At 33.9% G+C, this 25266-nt stretch overlaps 1 protein-coding gene across 2 annotated transcripts; it reads left to right on the top strand.

Moving 5' to 3' along the window:
- Nucleotides 1-325: 325 nt before the first annotated feature.
- Nucleotides 326-24155, top strand: LOC119067097. Of its 2 annotated transcripts, XM_037169856.1 has the most exons (3): nucleotides 6347-6357; nucleotides 14795-14801; nucleotides 23056-24155. In XM_037169856.1, the coding sequence occupies exon 3, from the start codon at nucleotides 23131-23133 to the stop codon at nucleotides 23662-23664; it is 534 nt and encodes a 177-aa protein (XP_037025751.1). In that variant the 5' UTR covers nucleotides 6347-6357; nucleotides 14795-14801; nucleotides 23056-23130; the 3' UTR covers nucleotides 23665-24155. The 2 variants fall into 2 exon arrangements, with proteins under 2 accessions (XP_037025750.1, XP_037025751.1); XM_037169855.1 differs by lacking the exons at nucleotides 6347-6357; nucleotides 14795-14801 and adding an exon at nucleotides 326-1238.
- The last annotated feature ends 1111 nt before the right edge of the window (nucleotides 24156-25266 follow it).

The following is a 25266-nucleotide window of genomic DNA, read 5'->3' as shown; positions in this document are numbered from 1 at the left end:
TGCTTCACTGAAACTTTAATTGCATTTTGGCGATCAGCAACAAAAAGGCACAGGTAGTTACTGTTCAATGAAATAATGCAATTCAATTAATTTCTTCAAAATTCATAGTCAATTTTGACAAAAAATGTACATATTTTAACAAAAAAAAAAAAAAATTTAATTGCAGAAGAACGTGGAGAATGGTAAATGCCTCTAACATAAACATCATTTCAATTTTTGTTAACAATAGCAACTCTTTCGTTTCATAAAGTAAAATGATTATATACACGATCCAGCGACACGTTTGACGTTGGTAATGGTAAAGTGGTAATAATGACACGATATTCTTCTCAGTTCTTGTTTAGCTTTTGTTGTGAATACAACACTGAATCAAACGAATCGCAAAAACGATTAAAATTCACTAGAAAATACCAGAAAAAGATAAAAGAAGAAGAAGGTAAAAAAAAACAACAGTTAAAAGAAATCTTTAAGTGTTGAAAAACTCGTTTAATTAATTCTTTTGAAATTACTCACAAACGTCTCATCATTTCTTCAGCTACATATAGTTATTCGGTATAGCAATACATAAAATATAATACTGATGAACTTCATCTTTGTGTTTATTATTAAAGAGAAACAAAACTGTTCCAATCGCGATCGGTCACTTGCTTGTAAATAAAAAATTTACATTACAAATATATAAGTATCTACTATTTCCTTTCTTTTGTAACGGATATAACCAGATCTCCCATCATACTCAGTTGTGTTTTATGTACGGTGGAGATGAGTTTAAGTGAATGGATTATAATGGTGATATATTATAACGAATTTTTTATATGAAAAAGAAAAAAAAGCAAACCAACCAACGAACAAATATTTAATTTACGTTTTGAAACTGATATACCAATTTGTGCTTACCAATTGCGCTTCTTTGTTGAAATAAATTATTTATTCGAAGTTCACCTTTCAGATGAATTTGAACTATATGATGGTAAAAAACAATAACAACAAAGTGATGAATTAAGAAACAATTTTTAACTTTAACTTTTAATTCGAAATTCGAAAATTATAGATTACTTTTGTGCTGATTGTGACGTGGTTTTTCTCCATTTTAGCATTGGAAAGTGAATAACAGTGACTAATAAATTGAAATATTACACTTGAAAAGTATTACGAGCAATAGGAATACCCACCATTTAACCAGTCATCATCGACAACAATGCAAGTGAAATGCCAATTTGCTTTCATTAGAAGTAAAGGTATACTTTATGAATTATTTACGTTTTTTTTAAAATTAAAAGTGGCGCAGTGCTTTTCATGCTTGGGTGGAACTTCTGATTTTTTCTAGTGATTTCGCCCCTTTGCATGAAAAGCTGTATCCGCATCTGTCTTCGACGATTGATGTTTTAGGAACTTTCGCTTAGGAAAAAATCGCAAAATTTCCTAAAATCGATCGCCCGATACATATACAACTATTACCCCCTACGAATGACGAAAAATGAATAAGTCTTAGATTACGTTCGCCCGGAAATTGGATTAATTTGACAAACAGGAAATCGTCGAAAATAATCTTATTTCGATACGTATTTTGGTAAATTCAATTTCGTTGAAAAACGAAATTGCACGTTCAGTTCTTTCTCGCGGGCATGTATGAAACGGTCGAAACTTAATTTAGCCAAATTCGTTGTGGGTATATTTAGTGGTAAAAACGAAATGTTATAAGAAGAATATAGTCCCAGGCGGGGCCTTAACACCAGTTATTGTTTAAAAGACGAATTCCAGCGATATTTAATACAAGTATCTCACTGAAGCTAGCTCCACTACACTAACTCTTAAAGATGGAAAACGCTTTCCTGTGTCAAATGCAACTTTCCTTCTTTCTTGCTTAAAAAGGTTTTATGAAAGAAGGTTTCATAATAACAAAAGAAAAGAATCACTCTACCCCACTGTCTAGCACTCGTATTCGAAATGGTGTTGTTTTTAAAGATGTGAGATCGTAAAATGTCACTTACATACTTTATGCAACTCAGCATCATAAAAGAAGAAGAAAGAAGAAGCATCATAATGTTCGAAAACTGTGAAGTTTAGATGCATCTGTTACATAAATCGTTGTATGAAACTTCGTGCAAAGTGCTTTATTAGGTTTACCTATCTAGAGCCTAATAAAGTACTGTGCAACCGATATCATAAATTATTGGTATGAAAAGCTTTTTACAAAGTGACAAAGTTATACACCCAATATAGTTTCAGAAAAATAAACTTTTTAAATAAAAGGAAATAATTCAAATAAATCTGATATTTCGTTGTATTCATATTATTTTGTTGGGTTATTGAACTATTAATACAAACATTTTGTCATGATTTGTTCTACCTATACGCATATATTTACTTGAAATGTATAAATTAACCATTTCTGCTTGTCTGACGACTTTTATTTGGACAGAAATGTTTTTTTTTTCTAGTGAGGGATTCTTTTCAAAGTCAGCATGCCGAAATCGAACCTAGCCATTTCAGGTAAATATACATCATTCGATAGGTCTTTGTCCCAAGATGTCAAAACGTACTTCAGATCTTGGCTACCTGATGAACACATTCCCATTAGGGCCGGAGAAGACCATTCCATTCCATATGCCTTTGCTTCAATAACATCACTTCACGTGAACAGTTTGTGGGAAGGGAAGAGCTCAATGAAAAATTTTAATTTTCAACACATTAGATAACGTCACTACTGGAATTAGTTTATTTTTCAGGTAAAATAAAGTCTTGTACAATCGTTGGACCGAAGTAAGATAAAAAATAACTGCATTACGTTTCGGGACGACCGAACCGTATAATCGACAAAAAAGAAGAAGAAATAGGCCCGATTTCGGCATGTTGTGTTTCAAAAGAATCCTTCTGCATTATGGATGTAGAAACATTTTCCAAATTTCCTATTAAATTTACCTTTCAAATTCAAACTAATGGACCAGGTTATAGTTTCACGTTTGGTGACTTACTTAAATAAACGTGTAAATCTGTGAATAAATAAAGAATTGACTGATTGTGTGACTAACATTTCGGTTTTACATGTGTGGTGGGTGTCTGACTATATAGTTTTGTGGTGTTTCTGATTAGTTTACTCGAATCAAAATCATAGACCACCATTGCATGACCTTCAATGTTTTTTTTTTCTGCAAGGTCAGAAACAAATTAGCGAAAATATCAACAAAAAAAAACTAGCCTTGTGTTGAAAAAGCCGAAGTCATGGAGTGTTTGCTTCTAATATTTGGCGAGTACATACATAGATTTGTTTTGTATATTGGCTCAGCAATATATGTATATAAAAGACAACAAAAATCTCTTAACTTGTAAAGAATAATTTGATTATTAGTTTTTGTTTTATAATGCATATGATGTATATATTCAAATTTAGTATTTAATAGCTATACTGTAATGTATGCATCGCATCGTTGAGTTGTTGATTTTATTTTTGAGAGATGTTGAAAAGATCCATCAACCTCAACAACTTCCGTCTTAGAGAACAAATATGTTAAATTCATTGGGTCAGATTTTATTCGAAATAATCAAAAATATTTTCCTTTGTTTTGAAAATACAGCAGCAATCTGAAAACTAAAAGTTGCCGAAAAAACGGTAAATTTTGCAAATTTATTATTTTTCCATTAAACATTGGATTCGTTGGAATAACTTATTGTAAATGTTTTTAATATTGTGTAAATTCGGTAACAACAATACGATTTGATTAACATTAAGATTTACATAAAATTAATCGATATCTGGTATAATGGCACCGGTACATAAGGAAAGTTTCACTCATCGATAAAAGTGATCAAATATACATTTTCATTTATTTTTTGATTCGGCTTATGTCCGGGTATTCGGGCAATTCCGCTCTATTGAGAGTTCTAAAAAAATTGTCAACAGATTATGGAAGAGTAAGAAACCATAAACATCACAGGTAACCCTCTCAGAATCAACAACATCTTCAAGAGAGACCCCAGAGAAGTCAAATATTTCTAACGATTAATCTCGAGGTTGATGTACCAGTTATGACGGTAAAATCCGGTTTATATTGTGGCTATATTATACGTCATACTCCCACAACCTAATTTTTTCGACTGTTCAACCCAAATACTTGTGAACTAATTTTTTACACGCGTCATGATACAAAACACACGAAGTCACGCGCCGAAAGTTATGCGTAACCCTTGTTTTTTAAAGAGGAAATATACGGTATTTAATAGGGTTTTACTTATCGACTTGCCCCTTTTTTCTAGTACGAAATATTGTCTAGAGAGGGAGATGTAGATATCTTTTTTATCATTCTAACCAACCACAAGAACTACCCTAATGCTTATATAGTACTATAGAGAACATTCCAAGGCACGAAACCAATCTTTTCCTTTTGAATGGATACAAAGGTGGAGCTAACTCTTTCTTTTTCTTTGTTTTTTTTGTCTTTCGAATCATGACACTTGTGATAGGTAGATAGATAGATAGACAACATGGCAAGCACACGAAATTACTGAATAAATGTGAATTCGCTATAACGAGAGAATTATTTTCACATAAGTATTTATGTGTTTGTTCAAAGCACTGTCAAGCACCGAAGCTGACTTTGACATCACTCAATTAGAAGGCCGAAAACACACCTGTTGACTATTTTTTTTAAATTTTTTGATAGCCATGGTATGAAAAAGAATAGCCAACTTTGATCGGTTCAGTCCTCTATTTGAGTGACGTCAAAGTCAGCTTCGGTGCTAGACAGTGCGTTGGTTTGTTCTATCCGAAGACGAGGCAACACATACAAAAGTAAATCTCAAGGCACATGAGCAGGTATTCAATCAGGAATTCAGTGGTTCGCAAAGCCAAAGCAAAGAGAAACGTACGAGTGCACCATGCTAAAAACGTAGATCGTCCGCATTGTACGCATCATCAGTGCGATCTTCAGTCCATTACTGCGAAAAAAAATTCGTAAATCTGCATCTTATTCAAATTATTATTTTTTATTGAGTGCACACCGAATCGGTATTACCGATACATTACAATGGATTGGATATTCGTACATATGGAAAAGTAAACTACAATGGATAATGTTTCCGAGGTATAAATACACTCATGTGTAATACATAACTGACCGAAGAATGAATTTAAATAGCAATATTTATGGCAACTGCAACACCCATTTCTACATATTTCACAAAACAAAATGGATAATATTCATTTTCAATTCAAATTTTTCAATTCACGGAAAATTGTTGTTCGCAAAAGATATAGACCATGACGATTTTTTGAAACATAAAATGTTAACATGTTAATTAGGTAAATATTATTATTATTTTTTTGGTAAATGGAATCAGCCATCGACGAACGACAGTCGATAAAAAATTCGAATAATTGTAGCATTGTAACATGCATTTGGTATCCATATCCATACTTGCACAAGTAATTATTTGCAACAGTTCCAAAACTATACCATTTTGTGGAATTTTTCAACGCGTCCGAGGGCGAGGGGTAATCACTGATTTACTAGCTCAGTAAATCACGGTAAATCACGGTAAATCACAGTAAATCACAGTAAATCAAAAATGAAGTTTCTACTAAATTTGAATCTATTTACTTCAATTTGTATTAGTTCATGAAATTTATCCTATATGTTTACGGCCACGATACTTCGAAATGTAATCCAGTGACAATTAAAAATTTTTCAAAAATTTTTCACAATTTTTTGTGATTTACCGTGATTTACTTGATTTACTGATTTACTAGTGATTACCCCCTTGACCGAGGGTAGGAAACTTTCTTTACAAACCCTTGTATTTGTGACTTATTACAGCCTTAAAGTTCAAAAGCATGTAAACTCGGGACTAGAGATGTGCACCGCCGATTTTACGCCGGCTCGCCGAAAATTGAGCCAAAAATAAGGGTATACGCCGCCGACGACGACGACTTTATTTTCGTCGCGCCGAAATTTTCTCATCTTCTTCTTCTTCTTTTTCAGCCTGTTTCTATCCATTGCTGGATGTAGGCCTCTCCAACTTCTTTCCATTTCGTACGATCCATTGCCATTTGTTGCCAGTTTGTACCTGCAATTTTCTTAATTCCGTGTGTCCATCTCTCTGGTGGTCTACCTATGGCTCGTATTTTATATGGTCGCCAGTTCATGATCTTTTTGGTCCAACGTTCGTCTGTCCTTCTTGCAATATGTCCCGCTCAGCTCCATTTCAGAGATGCTATTCTTTCCATGACATCAACGACCCTGGTTTGTTGTCGAATCCATTGATTCGTCATTCTGTCTCTGAGTGTTATTCCAAGCATACTCCGTTCCATGGCTCTTTGTATGTGTCACTCTCAATTTATCTTCGGATGCTTTCGTTAAAGTTAAGGTTTCCGCTCCATAAGTGAGCACTCATACCGAAAATTTAAAATGTTACAACAATCCCTATCCCTAAGTCACCGAATCTTCTGCACCATCTTATTCACCGATATGCGAGAGAGAAAGAGACAAGAAAAAGCTGAGTTAGGTCTTGTTGTAATTTTTTCAAATTTGTCTAAAACTGCCGAAGATACAGTCACATTCGAAGTCATGAGCTCACCCGACAATTTCTCGGTAACAGAGATTGTTCCTTCGCGTGTTTGATTTTTATATCGAACATCTTATCATCATTATCATATGCTCACCATCAGCTGCATCGCTAAAATAAAGCGCTAGTATCGAAATATAAGTAGATGATTGATTCAACATAATAAAGAGACCTATGGGAGACTGTACCAAAAGTTTTTTTTTTATATTTCAGCAGATAGTGTCCACTCGTGCCTATCTAGTAGATTAAAAGCATTAAGCATTCATTAGGGTTTAAAGTACTAAATTCCAAATTCGCAGCTCTTGACTGCTTCGATTTCGTGTATTAGCATTAGCACAGTTCTGTGGTCATTCACTAACATTTTTTAAGTCGAAATACAATCGCTAAACCGAACTGGTTGCAAGCGCAGCGCTGCGCCTTACTTCATAACTATCCCGGCATCTATTAGACGATGCCCGTATCTTTCTTAAAATCTAAAAAGTAGATAGGCGTGTTTTGTGGGGTGGCGAGATGGGAAAAAGTCGAGTTTGGACCTAGGTTAGGACTGAGGCCGTACCTCGGACCTAATGATTTCACAGTTGATTTTGGTAGATCTCTTGATGCTGATTCAGGAAATGTAGGTCAAAATTTTTTTCTATGTGTCGCTTGGCCACTAGGTGGCTTCAAAGTCGGAATTTTTTAAACGAAAAATGGCTGCCATTTAGCGTAAAATCATTGGATTGGCATGAAATTTGTGTCTAAAGGGTTTTCGAGGTCGGCGCTTCCAAATAACAACATTTAACAGCGGCCACAGGCATGTGAGCCACCGCAAATTACCAAAAAAAGATTTTTTTGGGTGGTTTTTCTCAATTTTCTCAAAAACGTATCCATAGGATTAGATGAAACTAAAAACGTCAATAGCCACTGAAAATACCTATCCATTGAGGCGCATATCAATAGATTCCATGGTTTAGTTTCCGTGAAAAGTGAAAGAAAGTGCCAAAAAAGTGGACCATAGTGGCGTCGTAGAGCTTTGGTCTCTTTGGAAGAAATGTTCAAAAATGAAAGTTGAGAGGGGTCCTAGAACGACATTCTTATGCATGAGGTCAGTAGACCGATTTAGGTCACTCGATGTTCCGAGAGCCTCAAGATAGATAGATATAAAGATAGATATAATTTAATTGAGCATAAGCTATTAATTCACAATTTTACATCCCTGAATTACTATCATCATCATGATCATCACATTTCGTCTTATCTTAATACATTAAAGTGTTATCTAACATTCACCTACTTTGCGTCTCATCACTTTCAAATTTTAAATTTCAAATCTTGCTCCACGAGCCACACAAACTAATGTTCATTTCTCTTCAATTCCGAAGACTATCCTTCAAATGCGTCACTAAAAGTCTCTTGAACTTATTAAGGTCTCTTTCTGATTTTATTTCACTCGGCAGGTCATTGAACCCAAACCCAAATAGAACAGTGTCTTGGTCGTCGAAGATTTTTTCACTCTCTGTAGCCTGAAGTCATTGGCACCAAAATTTTATTTCACAGTTGAGATCTTTGTTTCGCTTGAATTTCGTGTTTACGGAGACAATATCATCATAACGCATCGATTCGAAGAAAAAGAATCGGTTTTCTAAAGTTCGGACCGGCGATAATCTAATCTAATGTAAGCAGTTGATGCTGGATCATTTTCCTAAAACAATTTTTCGAAAATAAAAATTTGAATCAGTGCATGTTTATGAATTAAATTACCTGCGCAAAGATAAGGCCTATCGATTGCACAACATTTGGTCATCAAACACTAAACATTTTACATTAAAATATTCGATTCAACTTTTACAGTGTTCCAATTGCATGAAAGAACCATTTTGTGGTATCAACAATGTTTCTGATTGATATACGTCAAAATGTTAGTGCTAAACGTAGTAGATCAAAAGGTGTCAAAAACGCTTTTTTGAGCGCTAAAATTTTCAAAAGTTCATGTTCGTAACTAATGCAAATGGAAACTGATTGTTATATTTTGTCATTGAATCAATAAATTGAAGTTGCAGTAACGCACTTTTTGGATTTTTCGAGCATTGCAAACTTTCATACAATACATAAATGTTTCTCATATGCAGAATGAGCACCAGCTGAATATCACCAGCTGGTGTACAAACAAAAACACTTTGTATTGTATACAATTCAAAGACAACCTACACACAGTGCATTTCTACGTTAACGTCATCTACGCGCACATAACACGAATGAATGAAGTAAACACATTGTTAAGAATGTGTTTTGATTGTTTATCATACAATAAGTGTGTGTTAGCAGATCCAGCTGGTGATATTCAGCTGGTGCTCATTCTGCATATGAAAAATATTTACAGGCTGTATGTAAAAAATATCAATTTTTTTCGGTAATTTGCTGAACATCGATGTCGTGGGATTGTTGTCACGTGACGATTTTTTTTGCGCTATCTATTTTACTTTTAAGAAATGGTAAAGTGAAACATTTTCTTTGGGAAAAGTGAATTCATCCTTTTACAAATTGTTACAGTGAAACCGAATTTATTTAATTTACGCCTTTAAAAATCTTTTGCGACTTTCGAACGGATCTTAAATAAATGATTACCAAACAAACGTTTCCCGTTATTCATTAGTTTAAAGATTCTTGCGAAGAAAGAGTTATGACCTTCGTGATTGTTTGTCCATTTTCCTATTATTTTGAATGTTCAGCGGAGTTACAATGTTAAAATTCGTTAGAGGTGTAAATTATGGAGAGGTTATCCAAAGAAAGATACGCGAGTGACACACAACATCTGATAATAATTATTGCTCATTCTAATACAAATAATTCACCTACCGAGATGATCGTCGTTGGGATGATAGAATGAATTTTGTTATTATGTAGAATCATTAAAGGTCCTATACAAAAATTAGATTATATAGTAGGATTAATTTTGAATATTGAATGTTCAAACGCAATCTTTGATTCGAACAGATTATACAGACTGCAGCTTTTTGCACTGAGTCAGTAATACAAGAATATCTGTAGTCTGTATAAAAGTTTTCACAAGCAATTTATCTGTCCCATAAATAAAACCTAGGAGGATGGTTAAGCAGCTTTAGCTGCTTCGGATGTATCTCCTTTTGAGTTTACCAATGTGTGTTGATCATGAGCAGTGAGTAAGATATATAAGAGACTAGTGTGCATACGTTATTTTGCAGCAGCTGGTCACTTACAATTCCAAATGGGACCAGCTGGTGCAAAATAACGTATGCACACCAGTTCGGTTTAGCGATTGTATGTGTTGCAAACTAAAATTGTGGTAATGTGATAGTTTTAACATCAGATACCAGATCAGCTTATTAGTCTATTGATTAAGTTCCTTTTACCTTCATCTTATTTTTTGTTAAGTGTACCAGCAATCAATTATTTCTGAATAAAGTAACTTATCGTAGTTCTGCCAAATAGAGTACCATGTTGTGTAAAAATTTTCTCAAATTTTTTTGCAGTACAAAAATTTCAGTCGCATTTCAGTACTTCATTTAGAGTACCACTCATGCTTGAAATCTCACTGAAACGAGCCGTCAGAACAGTCGGAGCGTTTGCTGCGACTGAGCCCCGTACAAACCCGTACGGCGTACATCCATTGCGCACGTGACCCTAGTTCGTCCGTCGCCCTACTCTTACCGTAAGCATACTGCGGCCGTAAACGTCGGTAAAGTAAAATTCTTATGAAATGTGTACGTCTTAAAAATTGCGCATAGCGCAATTACGAAGCCTTGTATGACGTTCCTTTCAAATGTAACACAAACTACACTTCCCACTGATCAGTGACTTTGTAATTATCATTTTCATCGATTTATATTGTTTTTACAAAAATCCAAAATGGCGGCCGACTGCCATTTTGTTAGCAGGTGGAATAGTACGGCTGCTTTACATTCGTTAGTATCTTTCTTTCGGCAAGCCTCGACCGCTTTGTCATACGTGCATAATATTTATTATCGGTCTAGAACGATAATCTCGAACTTATCCCTCTAGGGAGTTTTTGTTTATCTCGATATATCTGTTCTCGACAGATAAAATATGATATGCACCTATTGCCAGACTGTTACTTTGACGTGTAGGCATTATGGCCCACGCCTTCGGCTAGGGCAATAATGTCCTACACGTCAAAATACCAATCTTGGCAACAGGTGCATAATATCAAAGCACCCAGCAGGGTAATAGCAAAAAATAAAGTAGTACTTTAATCGAAGTATGAGAATATTTCCATACCTTTTTTTTCATAATGTCATTGCAAAATTACCATTAAGGCTGCTAATGGTATTATTGGTATCAAAATACTACTCTATTTGACGTGTAAAAACCTCTATTACCCTGCTAGGTGCTTTGATAATATATATTATGTGTGGTAAGACTAACATTATGCATCAGCTCGGAGAGTGAGTTTGGGTTTATCTTTGCATCGACACATAAAAAATGATATGCACCTGTGTCCAAATGTTTATGTTGACAAGTTGGATTATGATCCACCCCTCCGTCTTAGTATCACAATCTCCAACTCATCAAAATAAACATTTGGACACATGTACATAATGAGCTAGTTATTAATGTTTCATCCCTAGGGTTGTAATGGGCCACTTTCGACCCTAGAAACAAGAGTTGCAAGCACTGATCAAACAAAACAATGGACTGATACAACTGGTTGGTTCAAAAGAAATTTCTGATAAATGTTTTGAATTAGAAGAATAAAATTCTGGTACAACAACGAAAAAAAAGCCATTCACACTCTGTAACATGTTCGACCTGTAATTTTATTTAAACAAACGTTAAAGTAAATCAACGAGTCAAAGATCAGTAAATGCGACTGAAATTATTATTGCCACTCGATCGAATATAGGAAATATGTTGTAGAAGATGTTTTTTTTACAACTACCATTCTAAGAAAATATTTTTTTTACGTTTTACATAGCATAAAAAGTGGCCGTTATATTTTCTATTTCTTCAAAGAGTTTTGAAATTAAGTACAGAGGTGTAAATAGCAGATCATAATTTATAAAATATATCGAATCGTTATGTATAATATCTTGAATTGAAATAACGATGCCATCATCTGGCCTGTGTATTCTGGTTGAGGTTGAGAAAGGCATTTTATTACAACAACAAAAAAAGGCTCACGGAGTTCGTGAACAATCTCTGCCGAATCGAAATATTAAAAACAAAATGTTTTAACTGACGAGACGACTGAATTGAAAAATTCAATTTCGACTTCTGCAATGCTGACAGTTTCATTTTACAAATATTTTCATCACTGGTTCTTGATTGCAATAAAACTTCTTTCAAATTTACATTCAGACAAAAAAAAGTCTTACCGTAAAAATATCTGACAAATTAACATTTAAGAAAGTTGATCGTGAATCTAAATGATTATCGAATCTTGATATTATTGAATATTTAACGTAGTATCAACATTGATCTTCCATCTATAACAGAGCTTTCTTCTGAAATATAAATTCTGAAAAGTTTTGAAAATTAAGACATTTTTTGGAACCTTTTTGCTGAATTGAAATTTCCCAAAAAAGGTCTCATAGATCTCAATCTTGATGTTCTGTTTTTCGTGCTAGATGAGAGTTTAACAATTAGAGCCGCAGATGCACTTGTCCGCACTTGAGCGAAAAAGAGAGCTATTTTCAAAACGCATGGGCGAGGTTAGCATAAGTTAGGAACAACGTTTTTCCTAAATTATGTAGGAAATAAGCGACGAAGTCGCGATATTTCAACACTAGTTAGGAAAACTTAGGTAGCGAAACCGGTAGGTTTTTATAATAAAAATATTGAAGTGCAAGCAATTAAAAATTAAAAAAAGAGGCTACCGTCTCTAGTCGTGTTTTTTGACTAATAATTTGACAATTATCACCTAACCGTGATAGTAAAATAGTAAAATCTGTTTGTGCAAGTCATTTTTGTTGTTGTTTTTTTATTTAAATTTTTTATTTATTCAGGCTGGCTGTAAGCCATTTTAATTAATTTATCTCCTAGATTTTTCAAATTTGTAAGTTATTCCCCATGTAATTTTTATTAATTTATTTCGCTAATTTCGCTCCGAATTTTTACTAACAACTGACAGCTAACATCGAAATTTTACATGAAAAATTAAACAAAGAATTTCATTCAAAACGATCGATTCCATTGAGAACTGAAAAATTCCTAATTTTCAACAATAAAAAAAGAGTTTCAACTCGACTCGACCTGTTAACAATTGATTCAGATTAATGGCGTTAAAAGACGTAGCGCTTTGTCAAGGGGCTATTTTCATTCCTAAAAATGCTTGAAAAAACTGTTGGTTGGAGACAAATAAGCAAAGATTTCATAAAAACCAAGGGTAGCGGAAACACATCGTGATTTCGAACCACACTGCATATAGTTATTAAATATGTGCTAAAGTTAAATGCACTTACATTGAAATAAACAATAAATATGAACGAAAAATACGATACGATGCTCCAGTCTGAGTTCTTTGTGGCGAAGAAACAAAAATGTTTCTTTATATTGCACACAAGTAATTTACCAAACATGTAAAGTGATATTCTTCTCCTGTGTATGCCTTTTTATTTAACGATGTTTGTTGTTGTTGATTTTTTGTATAGTACTACTTACTCATAATTGAAATTGTATTAAGTAATTGCTGTTAGAATAACCGGTTTCAAATATTTGTAGAAAAAGTATTTATTCACAATTTTACCATTCAAAATTCAACTTTGTATATTTACAATCTTATATATACGCTTATTGACATTCCATTGACATTTTCCATTGACTAACACAGATACCCTCGGCTGTATGCTACATCCAAACTACACATTACAATTATATATCAACTTTAAACTATTTTTGTCATCCAATATAATTTGTTTTCGGAAATGACATGAGACGGTGAAAATCCATAAATAAACAGTGCATAAGTCCAGGCCCGTAACTAGCCAGACAACTCAAAAAAAAATGGTTTTTTCAAATTTTCAGGTTTGGCAATGCCAGCCCCAAGACCCGCTAGTTACGGGCCTGCATAAGTCACTTATTGTGGAAAATTTATTAGCAGACTCATATCTTTTATCCTTTTTCGACTATCAGCATAATCTGAGTCTATTGAGCTGTTCCTAAACATAAATAAATTTTAACACAACTCAACTAAACTTAGTCGAAATGCTCTTTCGACCACAGCAAAGTCATCATGACTTAGCAGTAATACAATTCACAATCGCATTAGGACATTCGTTACGTTGACTAGGGAGGACTAGGTGCTAGGTTCACTAATGAAGACAGCATTCCCGACGGAATCACAAGATTGTATTGTATTGAATTAAATTGAACAATTGTCGGAACCATGTACACAGTTTCTGGACCATTCATAAACAATCAAATAATTATGAATGTCGGTCTTCCTTGACTGTTGTTGATGTCGAGGTACATTTTTTGTGAATTAAACCATTTAGAAACCAATTTGCTTCTCTACAAGAGGTCATCACAGGCTGAGAAATCGTAGAGCCAATAGTACTTTACTGCTATTACTGTTCTCATAAATGAAATAAACATAACAATGAAGCATATGCTTCTGGTTACAGCAAAACGATACGCAATGTTGAATTACCTTTTAACAAATTTTGTACGTAATCGCTTCACATTATTATTATTTGTATATGTAACAATACAAAACTTTGTAAAAGTTATTTATGGAACAAGCATCGTAGGAATATATTTTTGCGAAAAATTGGAAAAATGCAGATAAATCCTTGAAAATGTGAGAAAATTTAGAAAAATTTAGAAAAGTTTTTTATGCATCCGGGTGATAAATGCTTATTTAGGCATTAGATGTGTAGATTGTCAGTAGTGGTCCTAGGCCGAGTATGACAATACACATTGTGTGCCCAAAAAAGCATTTATCATCGAAATGTATACAACGTTTTCCCCAAAAAAGCCAACGAAAGTTTAATTTATCGCAAACGTAATAAATTAGCAAAATGATAAAGTTTTTAAAAACTATTTTCTGCAACTGCGCTGCGAAAACTGAACTTTTTCATGCGTGATTTGGGTGGCGAAGTGTCTTTTTTCTATCTGTTTTTCGGTATTTACCAATACCCTCTATAGCAACCAAACTACTTTTATTAAGGTGGTGAAAGAATCAAGTAGCCTTTGGAATTTACATGTAGACTACATCGTGGTCAGTCAAAATATAGAATAGTGTTTGTTGAATACAAAGAAAAAAGGTGTGAATTTGACACAGAGAGCTGAGAGTTTGGTTGCTAGTAACAAAAACTACCATTTTTCGCAACTAGTTGCATAAATTACTACTATGTTGATTTAACACACAAAATGTGCTAACAGCTTGATCATGAATTGTTGAATAATTGTGATCGAAGTCTAGTTAAATTATTGATTGCAAATTTTTACTTTCGCATTTCGCTCTGATAAAGATTAAGATTCTGAAAATAAAATTTTCGCTAAAATCAAGAAAGGAAAACAGTTTTTCGACCAATACTAGGCAACGTTTCATAGTACATTTATATACAAGTATGGTATACGTACACATGTGAGAGAGACGTGTTGCGCCCAGTAATTTATACTTAAAAAAAATGAAAATATGAAACAAAAAATAATAAAAAGAAATTGTAATAAAATGAAACGCTTGAGCATCAAAACAAGAATTGTTAGAGAAACTGAAACCAGAATGCATCATGTACATTGCATGAAATCGTATTAACCTACATAATCCGGCTCAATAAATTAATGAACAAGTAAAGCATAAATTATTTAAATTTAACACTTAAATCTTCGTTTAGCGTAGGACTTTGTATGCCTCCTTCTCACTGCAGATATTGCCAACAAAATATTCAATCGTTTTCGTAGAGCGTGGTGTTGTAAAATAGGAGATTTTGATCGCAGAGTAAAATTTGACCATGCCTTCAATTCCACGAATTCGTATTTTACGTTTGCTTGTTGTCGATGTTGTTCTGTGCTAAGCCTTAAGAACTTGAGTTGAGCAAATGTTGTCTGGTTCGATTCTTTGACGATTTTGGTAATACTCTTGTTCACAGGTCTTAGAATGTGAACAGAGCGATTTATTTATAGAAATGTGTGATCACACTCCGTTTGAAAATGAAATCATTGTTGCAACAACAACAAAAAGGTAATATAAAATAATAAATGCAACGTTAGTCAGGCCATTCTTCTTGCATGTAATTGGAGAATATTTTAAATACAATAATATAAGCATTACAACAGAATATTATATGGTTGTGTTTCATTAAGTGCTTTGCTTTCAATTGAAACTGAATCCACATTTAAAGCGAAACCGCATCTCTTACTCAAGCCTGTTCCAATCCATTGCTTAAATATTATGAGTTTCATTAAATGTGTGAACTGGCTCTGATATATATATAGTTAAAATTGTAAAATTTGCTAAGTTATTTTTCTCCTGTTTCTCCTGAATCAGGTCAGTTTCCATGGCTCTGGATAAATAGATTAGATTAGGGTAACTTTTGTTAAGAATAGTTGCCACTCCATGGGTGGAATTTGTTTCATTTTATGATACAAATTTAGGTTTATAAAAATTAATAAAGACATCCATAGCTAAATCTATATATATATATAGTACGAAATTTTGTTGCAAAGATTTAGAGGTTTAATTTGTAGCTTCTGATGTCTTTATCCAACGCGGATCTTTGAATCTGAGAACAAAGTTTCTTACATAAAATAACAAAAAGACAAGCAATGTTTGACAAAATCGACAGCTTTGGTTTAAAATGATTCTTTTGAAAAACCGAAATCGGTCGCATTTCCCAGTGAAATTGTAGACCCTCGTATACCTCGGAAGTAAATGCTATTACGTTTCTAATGACACCCCACACGACCATGTACGTTTCGTGTAACTGGAGAAATTTCTGTAAGAAAAGCGTATTTTTTCGGTTTTTGATCACCTCACACTAACCACACAATCTTCGAAGAATTTTTTTGAAAGTGGTTTTGGCTTCAAGCGACGAATACCTCTCTGGGCACATATAAAAAATTCCGCTGGAAAATTCCGTCCGATTTCGGTCGGCTGTTTTTCAAAGGATTCCCTTTTAAAGTGTGAGAACATATTGTCGTATTTATTTGTAGTAGGGACCATTTTAGCGATAATTACAATAGATTTTTTTTAGTTAAATATTGAACAGTCAAAAAGAGGAATTGAGAGAAAAAAAGTGAAGAAACACAAAATATCATCCGCAAAATCTTGTGAAAGAGCAGCATTCCACAGTCAACGTCAGGGAAATATAGACATGAATTTGCTTCAGCTGTTTTCCAGCCTGGTCCACCCACACAAACAAAATTGCTTATACGGTCTTTATACGGTTGAAAAAGCTACACGCACACACGTGGTAGTATAAAGACGTATTTTTGTCGATTTGACTTTGTCAATATTTTTGAAAGCAATGAAAAAATTGTGTCAATTATCAATCGAGAATTATTTACATTTTTAAATGCTCGTACACAACAGGGTACACAATAAGTAAAATTTTAATTTCATTTCTTCGAATTAACATATTCTCTCATCATTTGAATAACAACAAAACTGTATTTGAAATTGGTATTGAGGGATTTTTTTGAAAGTGGACCAGGCTCCGTCGGAGCTATTTTTTTGCGACGGTTTGTTCTTATGCCCAGATAGCCCTTGGTCCCAATAGTCCAAAACCGCAGTCGTTTAATTTTCATGTTTGCGTCTTGGCTGGTGGTGAAGGTACAAAAGTCGAAAAAGGGTGTTTTTTATACGTGATTTACTGCCGCTGCAGACGATGGACACACATGTGTGGCGGCTCGTTGGATAGGTACTGTCCATGAAACCCGGGGCAAAGACAGATATCAAATGTGTACTCAAGCACTATTCAAAAATAACAAAAAGTATGTATCAGTCAAAGTCCGGAAATTTTGATGAGCTTTATTAGGTGATATTTTCTACCTGGTGACTGTTGTTATACAGATCAGTGGTTGCCCTGATAGAGGCTTAACCCAGCTCTACAATTATACCTCAATTGCCATAGAAGTGAAAGGTTTCAGGATACTTTTTTCGATATAAAGCAAATGTCTTCCTTCACTCGAAAGCAAAATATTGATTTTCGAAAAATGGGGACATTCAAAAAGGACGTCCGCTGTTTTTCCGATATTTTCGACGCCCCCCCCCCACCCCCTGTCCGAATGTGTCCACTTTTCGATACCCCCCCCCCCTCCGGTGGACGTCCGAAAAATGAAATTTTCCACATTTTTTAATGATTCACATATTACAAAAATTAGCGAAACATTAATAGAAGTCGAAAGTTAAGTACTAGCACTTCGGCAAACTTGCGTTTTTGGAAATACACGTGGTGCAAAATCCGAAGTTCAAAAAACTGTTTTCGTAACTCGAACTTTACGCACTAGTGTAAAAAAAATCCTTTTCCGCGATAAACAAATGATGAAATTGCTTCGTTACGACAAAGTGTTATTAACTTGTGCCTAAACTGGAAGTCACATCCTATCACATCTTTTGCGCGAAATATCCATTTAGGCACTTGTTTTGAAAACAGCTATTGTAAAATGATATTAACAATATTATTAAAATTGTGTATGTACGTCAAATTCATATAGCCTATTTTCTCAGCAGCTCAAGATTTACATCACCTTAAGTGGTATTGTAGATGTAAAGCATAAAAATTTGAAGGAAATTTGATATTGCTACATTGAGTAGAGTTCATTAATGCCAAACAAATAGAATTCAAACAAAAAATTTTTTCGCAACGTTGGCGCTGGTGGGTGTAAGATTATGGCTACGTTAATAAAATTATAAAAGTTATTGTCATATGATTAACCGCATGTCATTACTAAGTTACTTTTGACAATTTTGTTATATATTGAAAGGTGGACGTCCGAATTCGCAAATAACCCCCCCCCCCCTGTCCGAATCTGTCCGGTTTTCAGCTACCTCCCCCCCACCCCATAGTCGCGGACGTCCTTTTTGAATGTCCCCAATACACGAATTATGCTGTTTTTGATGTCTGCATCCAATGATCTAACCATAAACATTCTCCAGGTGCGAGATATCACCTTTTGAAGTTCATCAAAATTTACGGCTTTTGACTGACATAATATTTTTGTTATTTTCGAACAATGGCACAGAACATGTAAGATATCTATGCTTGCCCCGGTTCTCCTGGCCAGTACCTATCCAACGAGCCGCCACACATGTGTGTCCATTGTCTGTAGCGGCAGTAAATCACGTATAAAAACACCCTTTTTTCGACTTTTGCACCTTCACCACCAGCCAAGACGCAAATATGAAAATTAAACGACAGCGGTTTTGGACTATTGGGGCCAAGGGCTATCTGGGCATATGAACAAACCGCCTAGAAAAAATAGCTCCGACGGAGCCTGGTCCACTTTCAAAAAAATCCCTCATTAAGTTAACATGCAAAAAATCCATTTAAACGAAGTTGGTTTCTATTGTTTTTTTTTTTTTTATTTTTAACACTACCTTACCAGATGTTATCTCTTTGTACGAACCGATTTCAATCGAAGGGGATAATTAATTATTTTTTTTATAATTAGTTAACTCATTCACTATCGTGTCCATACTGACATATAACTTTTTGTATAGAAAACAACCTATAGAAGTAACTGGTTCGAAACAGCAAAAAAAAAAAAAATCAAAAATATCTCATGCAATTACAACATTAAGCATTCTGAAAGTCTCGCTAGAATCAAAAGGGCTAGACGAAGTTTTCTTTTTGTTAAATGTCTATTTTGATGTAATGTCTGTCTTATGAATTATTTTGAATTACGACCACGACAGTAAAACGAAGAATCCACCCACACATTACTCCCTTATGGATTTTTGAACTGATATCACAATCACATAGTGTATACTTCTAGATATATTATTATGGGAATCATAATAACAGATTTATGTGATTCATTAACGCAGTGATTGTAGTGACAGCTGCCATATAGAGTAATATTTTGTTTGAAAAATGTTTCTACATTTTTTTACACTGCCAAAATGTGTATGGCAACTTATCACAGTGTGGAGTTTCAGTTTGATCGACTCTAACTACTCTTGCTTAAATTGCGTTAGATCAATACCCTCTATACCTACCTAACTACAATGCAACGTTACCTTTGCGTTTTACATGCGTAAAATTAGAAATTAGCCAACAGTGTGTGATTCTACGAACAAAGGAATAAGGTGGAGTTTTGACAGCGTCAAAACGAAGTTTGTTTGCTAGAGAGGGTATTGGTTGGATTCATCACATAATGGCAAAGTGGTGTTACGAATGGTTTAAGTGGATTTTCTCGGTTATTAAATAAATTTTACATGTCAATTGCAACAAAATAAAAAGCAAAATGATTCAAAGTCATGTTTCGACAGCTGCGAAAACTTTCGTTATAGTTGGGTCCATAGAAACGTGACTTTAATATGGTTAACAATCGAATTTAATTTTTTTAAAGATTTCCTATTATAATACTGAACCGTTTCACATAACAGAAATTTCAATTTTACGGTTAAATATTTATATTTATTGCCATATCATTGCATCAATAACAAAGTTCCAAAGTTACGCATATCATCTCAAACCAGGTAGTAAAATATTTTTAATTACATCGATTCACGGACACAGATAGTCGAATGATTCCGTAGTATCAGGTGTCTAGTAAATACTATTCTGGCGAGATTTACAATCTCATTATTATACTGTAGATGGTCACAAGATATAAAATGTTCACTGGAAAAACATTTCAAGTTTCAGATTTTCAAGTATGTTCATTATGTTCAAACTTCGAACTGCTCTAACCAAACGTGATCATTCGGACCATTCAATGAGTTTCGCAGGCGAATAAATAGTAAAGGTGTTCGGGCTTGTACGGGACTAACGTCGCAGCGATCTGCAACCTTTTCAACCCGTTTTTTTTTGTAAATAATTACAAAACATCCATTGCAAGTTCTTCTGTTTGTAATAAAACATCTTAAATACTACAATAATCATGGCACAAATCTTACAGTCGGAAATGACTACACCGGGACGTATACAAAATCTCGTAATAATTATCATAAGTGTAACCCATACGAACATTTGTTTCTAACTCTGTTCAAAGGAAATTACCATTTATTTCAAAAGAGCTTAAATCTTTATTTAATGGTTTGACTATGATCATCATGCCATGTTAACCATAAACAGTTTTAAAATTACAAAAAAAAAAATGCTAACCAAAATCACAATTACATATGTAGGTAAGATGAGTGATGATAGTAATCGAGTAATGTATTTTTATGAAATTATTATAGTTTAGTTACGATCTAATCAGATCACTGTCATGTAACGGTGAACAGTTTATACGCATAAGTCAAATGAGTAGTCTAATCACTTTCATTTTCAAAGAATATTTACTCGCGCATTTACTTAATGGTTTCAATATTAGCTGGGTGACTTATTATAGTTTATTACGATCTTACACTAAAGTCGGTTCTAAGATATTTTTTATAAAATTCTGAAACAGTACGTTTGCCCACTTCCTGTGATATTATCTCCACCTATGCCTTTGATTGTATTGTTTCTTTTGCAGTTGTTTTGAACACTTTGTAGAGCCATTCTACATTTAAAGAATGGAGTTTTGTAGTTTAAATATAATAAAAGAATGTTTCAATGTCTTTTGGTACCTTCAACAGTCAAAGGACCTTGACCACCCAAAAGGTGAGACCTAGTTGAATAACGACAAACGATTCAAATTCCTTCTTTGAAAAAGTAAAACTATTGAAGCATGCAAAAATGTGGTACTTTTAAAGGACAACGTGGTTTGTAGTTTAAAATTTAACTTGAAGAAACCTGTGCAGATTACATAAAGGTCATAGCAGGGTTAGCATGTAAAAAGTGCCCCCAAAGGAACTAAAGCATATGATACATCATTCGAAAGGTCTTGGCCTAGTGTAGTATCAAACTCCATAATGGAATTATAGTGGAGTTATTGACGAAAATGTGAATTTTGTTTTTCATTTATTTCTCTCTTGTGTGTTGACGTAAAAATCTGTAAAAATTCTCAAAAAATGTCTGTATGAAGGGTAACATCTGAGATTTTTATCAGATTTTTTGGACCCTTATTTAAGGGTGAAAAAATTCAGAGAAAAATTCTGTGATTTTTTTTCGTACGTTGGAGGTACGGAACTAACTCGGTATTTTGACCATTGATTGGTCTTATAGACATGTATTTTGCATAATTTTTTCAGATTTTTCAAAATGGTGGAACATATTCAATTTTTCGAAACAATTTTTGAGTGAATTTTTTAACCCCAAAGGAGGTGTCCAAAAATTCTGCAAATAATCACAGATGTTACTCTCCATACAGACATTTTTTGAGAATTTTTTCAGAATTTTAAGTTACAGCCAACGGGAGATATAGATTATGGACAAAATTCACCCTCATACCCAAAAACTCATTCCTAGCGTGCTTTTAAGGGCTGATATTCTACCAAAAACCCCGTTTTGTTAAGTCCAGTCAAGTTGCCGATCATATCTGATAATAATCTGCAGTTTTATGAAATTTTCTTTTTCGGTCATGTTAGGGGTGTATTTTTACCTGTGGAAAATGCGTCTACAGACATTTTTTGAGAATTTTTACAGATTTTTACGTCAACACACTAGAGAGAAATAAATGAAAAACAAAATTCACATTTTCGTCAATAACTCCACTATAACTCCATTATGGAGTTTGATACTACACTAAAAGTGGTTCTAGGCCAAGACCTTTCGAATGATGTATCATATGCTTTAGTTCCTTTGGGGGCACTTTTTACATGCTAACCCTTACACAATTTGCAAAGGATGCTCCAAATGCGATAGGCTATCACCCACAAACCAATTTTTCCTTTAAAAGTAATAAAAAAAAGATTTTGGTTCAGAAAAATCATCAAAAAACGAATATACTTCCGCCTCAATGTATGCTATAAATTTGCAAAAAAAGTCCATTGGTCTTAAGCCGATTTTAAGGCTTTCAAGCAAACAAAGACATGGTATCTCATAGTTCGTCAACCGACATACATAATAAGTAAAGTCACATTGATTTGAACGAACGACTTCTGTGCAATCCCACGTTGTAGCAAGATATATTTTTGTTACGAAGCAGGCAACTATATAAATATGAGAATACCTTGAATTTTCATAATTATTGCTCTCAGGCAATTAAAGATCATTATTAACAATTGCTGCACAAATTAGCATAATTTTGACATGGAACGGTTTTAGATCCGAAAATTGAATATAATTAAAACTTTAATTTGATTAAAAAATATTTTTACTTGGCTAATGTTTTTTAGGTATTCATTTTGCAATTATTTTATAGACCAAGGATAATTGCCAATATTATAATGAACATGGGTGAACTGAATCCCATGTGATCTGCATAGAAATCACAGACACATACCATCGACTAATCATTTTCTTTTCGTTCTTATTCTTTCAGGTATTCGGTAACATTTGGGACAATCAACGAGCAAATTGAGACTTCTGTCCTTTACATATCGATCAATACAATACAATGACTTCAGAACGATCCATTCCACACCTTCGTGACATATTCGGCCTAAGCAGCTACACGTCATCGCATAATCAAAATTTAAACAATCCCAACAATGTCATCGATCCGTACGGTCATCAACAGCAGGAAGCGAAAAAACAGTCGCGAAAAAAGCGCGACAATAGCAAAACGCTGACCGGCGACATAAAAACGCTGGAACGGCATCTGAGCATGAAAAAGACAATTAGAAAGAAAATTATGCGTGATCTGCAACAAGCATTCGTGGACGATCCGAACGAATTTAAAGTGGAGAATAAGAATTCGGAACATTTGAAGGCAGAACTGAATATGGAAGCGTTGAGATTCGGTGAAAATCCAGCAAAAAAATCGGATAACTTTCTCGTTATGCTGAGGGGCGATCAGAAAAATAACGCCTACGATTATTCGAGCAATAGTGCTCAAAGTAGAGGATATGACTATGATTCACCACCTCAGCCAGTTGAGAAGCAAAGTTTTTGGAAGAGATTTACATTGAAAAATAAATCGAAGCGATAGTTAAGCGGAAACACGGCCTACTGGTACTTGAACACAACGAATGCAGTTTTTATATACGTTTTTCTTGGATTAAATTTAATTGTAAGGCGAAGTCAAGTTAATCGATGAAATGTCGGCAATAAGTTCTTTTTTGTTAATGAAGGCAGAGGTCTTAGTTTAAGCTCCAAACGGTTGTTGTAATTTATTATGTTCAGCTGGAGGTCAATGACAATATAGATATTACAATGAAAATAAATGGATATTAATGTACTGTGATAGACAATATTATAAAAACGAAAAAAATATCTAAAGCATAACATATGAGAGGACAGAACTCGTTATTAGTGAATATTTTGCGTTAATCTTGTCGTTAGTTGATGTATAAGTTTAAACGACTTAAATAAAAGCCACAAAAAACACTACACGCAAAGGGTAATGGAAATAAATGAAATCTTTCGATCAAAAAAATAAACTTTTCTCAGAAGACCTCTGAACACATCAAGTGACTTATATATTCAAATCAGATTAAAAAACTGTGTGAATCGATCTTAACAACTTCATTATTAACACCGAGTCCCAGCTTGCCAGAACGTTTGCCTTAAACGATGCTGCTGTTCCGAAAAACCAACCAAACTTAAAACAATCAGTATTTTGTACTTTCCTATGCCTATGCCAATCCAGCGGCTGGGTGAAGATTTTCCAGTTGTTAAAATCAATTCGGCCTATTAGCGTACTATTGGGGAAGTCAAGGGTCCTTTTCTAGTTTTATAGGAGCGCATTTTGAGGTTGAAAATACGCACTTGATGGCAGTGAAACCGGAGTAAACTGATTTTATCATAAGAATGTAGTTTTGATGGGTTTCTTCTGACGACACTCTTTACGCTTCTTTTGTTGACAACATGTAGAACGATGTGGAAGAATTAAAACTGTAGAATGCTAACCAATTGCAAACTTTAATTGAGTTGAGTTTATATTTAGATTTTAACAGCCTACAGACGAATTGCGAATAGTTTGTAGCAGAGAGTGGGACAGATATTTTTTTTTCGAGACAAGAGGTGCAATTAGAATTTCAGAAAATTTGATTTGCTAAAAAAATGGACAAATTTTATGAAATTTTGGAAAGTTTTAGAAAACAAATTTTCCAAAAATAGATAAGGTAAGCGAGGTAGTAGCTGACCGGCTAAGCAATTTTTCAACTTTGGTCATCAGTATCTCAGGATGATTTCGATGAAGCTAAGTTTTTCCTTCGTCAGAATTTAATTTGATCTGTTCCCATTCCGTAGAATATCAGAAATATTTACAATTAATTAATTTTTATTGTAAAAAACTGATTTTACTGAAGCACTGTTTTTGATGCAGTAGCTGACCACTAAAAAACGGATGTTTTTATACCTGACCAGTCTTGTTGCAGTAGTTGACCGCTACAAAATTAAGACATTTTTCACATTTTTCGCAATAATTTCGCATTATTCGACACATTTTCACTCTTAATTCACTGATATTAACCAATTTCATTGATAAAAATTCATAAAAACACAAAATATCAACCAATTTTAATCACATCATTTTGTACACAACAATGCACATGGAAGGTGAATTTGTCACATGAAGCAAAATGTACGG

The sequence above is a fragment of the Bradysia coprophila genome (genome assembly GCF_014529535.1).
Source record: "Bradysia coprophila strain Holo2 chromosome X unlocalized genomic scaffold, BU_Bcop_v1 contig_117, whole genome shotgun sequence".
Taxonomy (NCBI): Eukaryota; Metazoa; Arthropoda; class Insecta; order Diptera; family Sciaridae; genus Bradysia; species Bradysia coprophila.
This window is presented reverse-complemented; position numbering and strand designations above follow the sequence as displayed.